The 1,984-nt window shown below is 39.7% G+C and overlaps 1 protein-coding gene across 2 annotated transcripts in view; it reads left to right on the top strand.

The window, feature by feature from the left end:
- TTLL1 (tubulin tyrosine ligase like 1) overlaps positions 1 to 1,984 on the top strand; it is a 22,412-nt gene that overhangs the window by 17,066 nt on the left and 3,362 nt on the right. For both annotated transcript variants that reach the window (XM_015823574.1, XM_015823566.1), the window contains exon 9: positions 1,306 to 1,469. In XM_015823574.1, coding sequence (XP_015679060.1) covers positions 1,306 to 1,469 — 164 coding nt within the window. The remainder of the gene's footprint in view (positions 1 to 1,305; positions 1,470 to 1,984) is intronic.

The following is a 1,984-nucleotide window of genomic DNA, read 5'->3' as shown; positions in this document are numbered from 1 at the left end:
TACTGCTTCAGTGATTCCATCCAGCCACCTTACTATAATTGCTTTCCTTTAAATAGGAGAACAGATAACGTGTTGTGGCATTCTTGTGATTTCAGGCACTTGAAAAGAATGATCATATACTAAGTCTCAATTTACATTCTTGCATCAGAAGTTGGAACATACAGATAGTCCGCAAATTACAAATGTGATTGAGCCCAGAATTATAGTCTTGAATCATGCCAGTCAGGTGGACAAGTAGGCTTGGGCAATCTTTCTCCTATAATGCCCAACTTTGACCTTTTGTGGTCACTCATTAAGCAAACAATTGTGCCAGTTGTAAAGCAAATGCGGCAGTCATTAAGTGCATCCACTGTCAGCAATGGGCACTTTTTATTGGAAACCAGAAGTAAACACCACATAACTGTGGGACACTGCAATTGGCCATAAATGCAGGCCATATGCCAAACACCCAAAATGCCATCATGTGATTATGGGGGGCAGGGAAGCAACCATCAGAATCTCGAATCTGGATCACAAGTAGTCTTGGGTGATTTGTCATAATTTCAAGCGATCGTTAAGCAATCAGACGTAAATCGAGGATTACCTGTAAATACATAACGATGAAGTTTGTGACATGAGTTATCACACATATCATTTAATCCTGGTTTCCTCCACTGGCCCATGTTACGTTGAACATTGAACAGAAAGTTTAAAAACGGTATTGTAAATTGTGCAACTGAGATGCTTTCCACAGAACGAGGCTTTGTCTTACATTTTTAATATATAACAATGTATGTAATTTTTCACTATATAAAATATATAAATAACTTAATTTCCTTTCTTGTTGCAACGATTTCTCTTTAAATGTAATGGTCTAAAGAAACATAATAGATAATATTCTTAAGGAACAAAACTTTAGAACTGTATACTTAGAAGGAAGAGAGGCATATTAGTGCAGAAGACGCCTGGTAGGACTTTTTCCAAACAACAGGTTTTATTAGAAGGTAGTGGATTAGGTAATCTGCAGATCTGTTAATCAGAAAAAAAAGTGCTACCAGATTACTTGTTATTTTATCTGATGTAGAAATTTTGATGCAAGTTTGTTTGCAATAAAATTTCATTTTAATGTATGCATTTTAGTGTACATTTAAAGTGACAATAAAGTTTTCTACTCTACTCTTCTTTACTCTTCTCTACTCTACTCTACTCTACTCTATTCCATCCCATTCTATTCTACTCTACTCAATTCTAATTTCATAAGCTGCTATTTATTGAGCAAATGATGACCATGAATTACCCGTTTTCTCTTTCCTGCATTCTCCATAGGTTAATGCTTCTCCATCTCTTACATCCAGTACTGCAAATGACCGTATACTCAAGTACAATCTGATAAATGACACACTGAATATTGCTGTGCCCAATGGAGAAATTCCTGATTGTAAATGGAATAAACCGCCCCCCAAAGAAGCTCTTGGGAATTATGAAATTTTGTAAGTGTTTAAGAATAGATATATAGAAATGGATTTGCTAGAGTTCTATTTGGCCAAGATCTTACTCTATGGAGGTTTCACAATGAATCCACATTAATTGTTAAGTCAAGACATCAGGTCATGATGTCCTGTTAGACCTAGTAGCGATAAGAGTGGCGAAACGCAACTATTTCTCCGCTCTTATCGCGTCTGCAGGTAACCGATCTGCCGCCCTGTTTAGGGTGTCCCGCTCCCTCCTTCATCAGAGGGTCCGGGATGTCCCTTTGCAGGGTCGGGCAGAGGAATTTGGGTGTTACCTGCATGACAAAATCGATCAGATCCGGGCCGGGTTAGCCTCCGATTGGACTAGTTCAGGCGGGCCAATGGAGGCAGGTCTTGAGTCCATTTTATGGGAAGAGTTTGATCCTGTGACCCCCGAGGACATGGACAGAATGCTGGGACGGCTGAACACCACCACATGTTTACTGGACCCGTGTCCCTCCTGGCTGGTACTGGCCTCCCGGGAGGTTACACGA

This window comes from Protobothrops mucrosquamatus, unplaced genomic scaffold (genome assembly GCF_001527695.2).
Source record: "Protobothrops mucrosquamatus isolate PMUCROS unplaced genomic scaffold, P.Mucros_1.0 scaffold_178, whole genome shotgun sequence".
In the NCBI taxonomy this organism is placed as follows: Eukaryota; Metazoa; Chordata; class Lepidosauria; order Squamata; family Viperidae; genus Protobothrops; species Protobothrops mucrosquamatus.
This window is presented reverse-complemented; position numbering and strand designations above follow the sequence as displayed.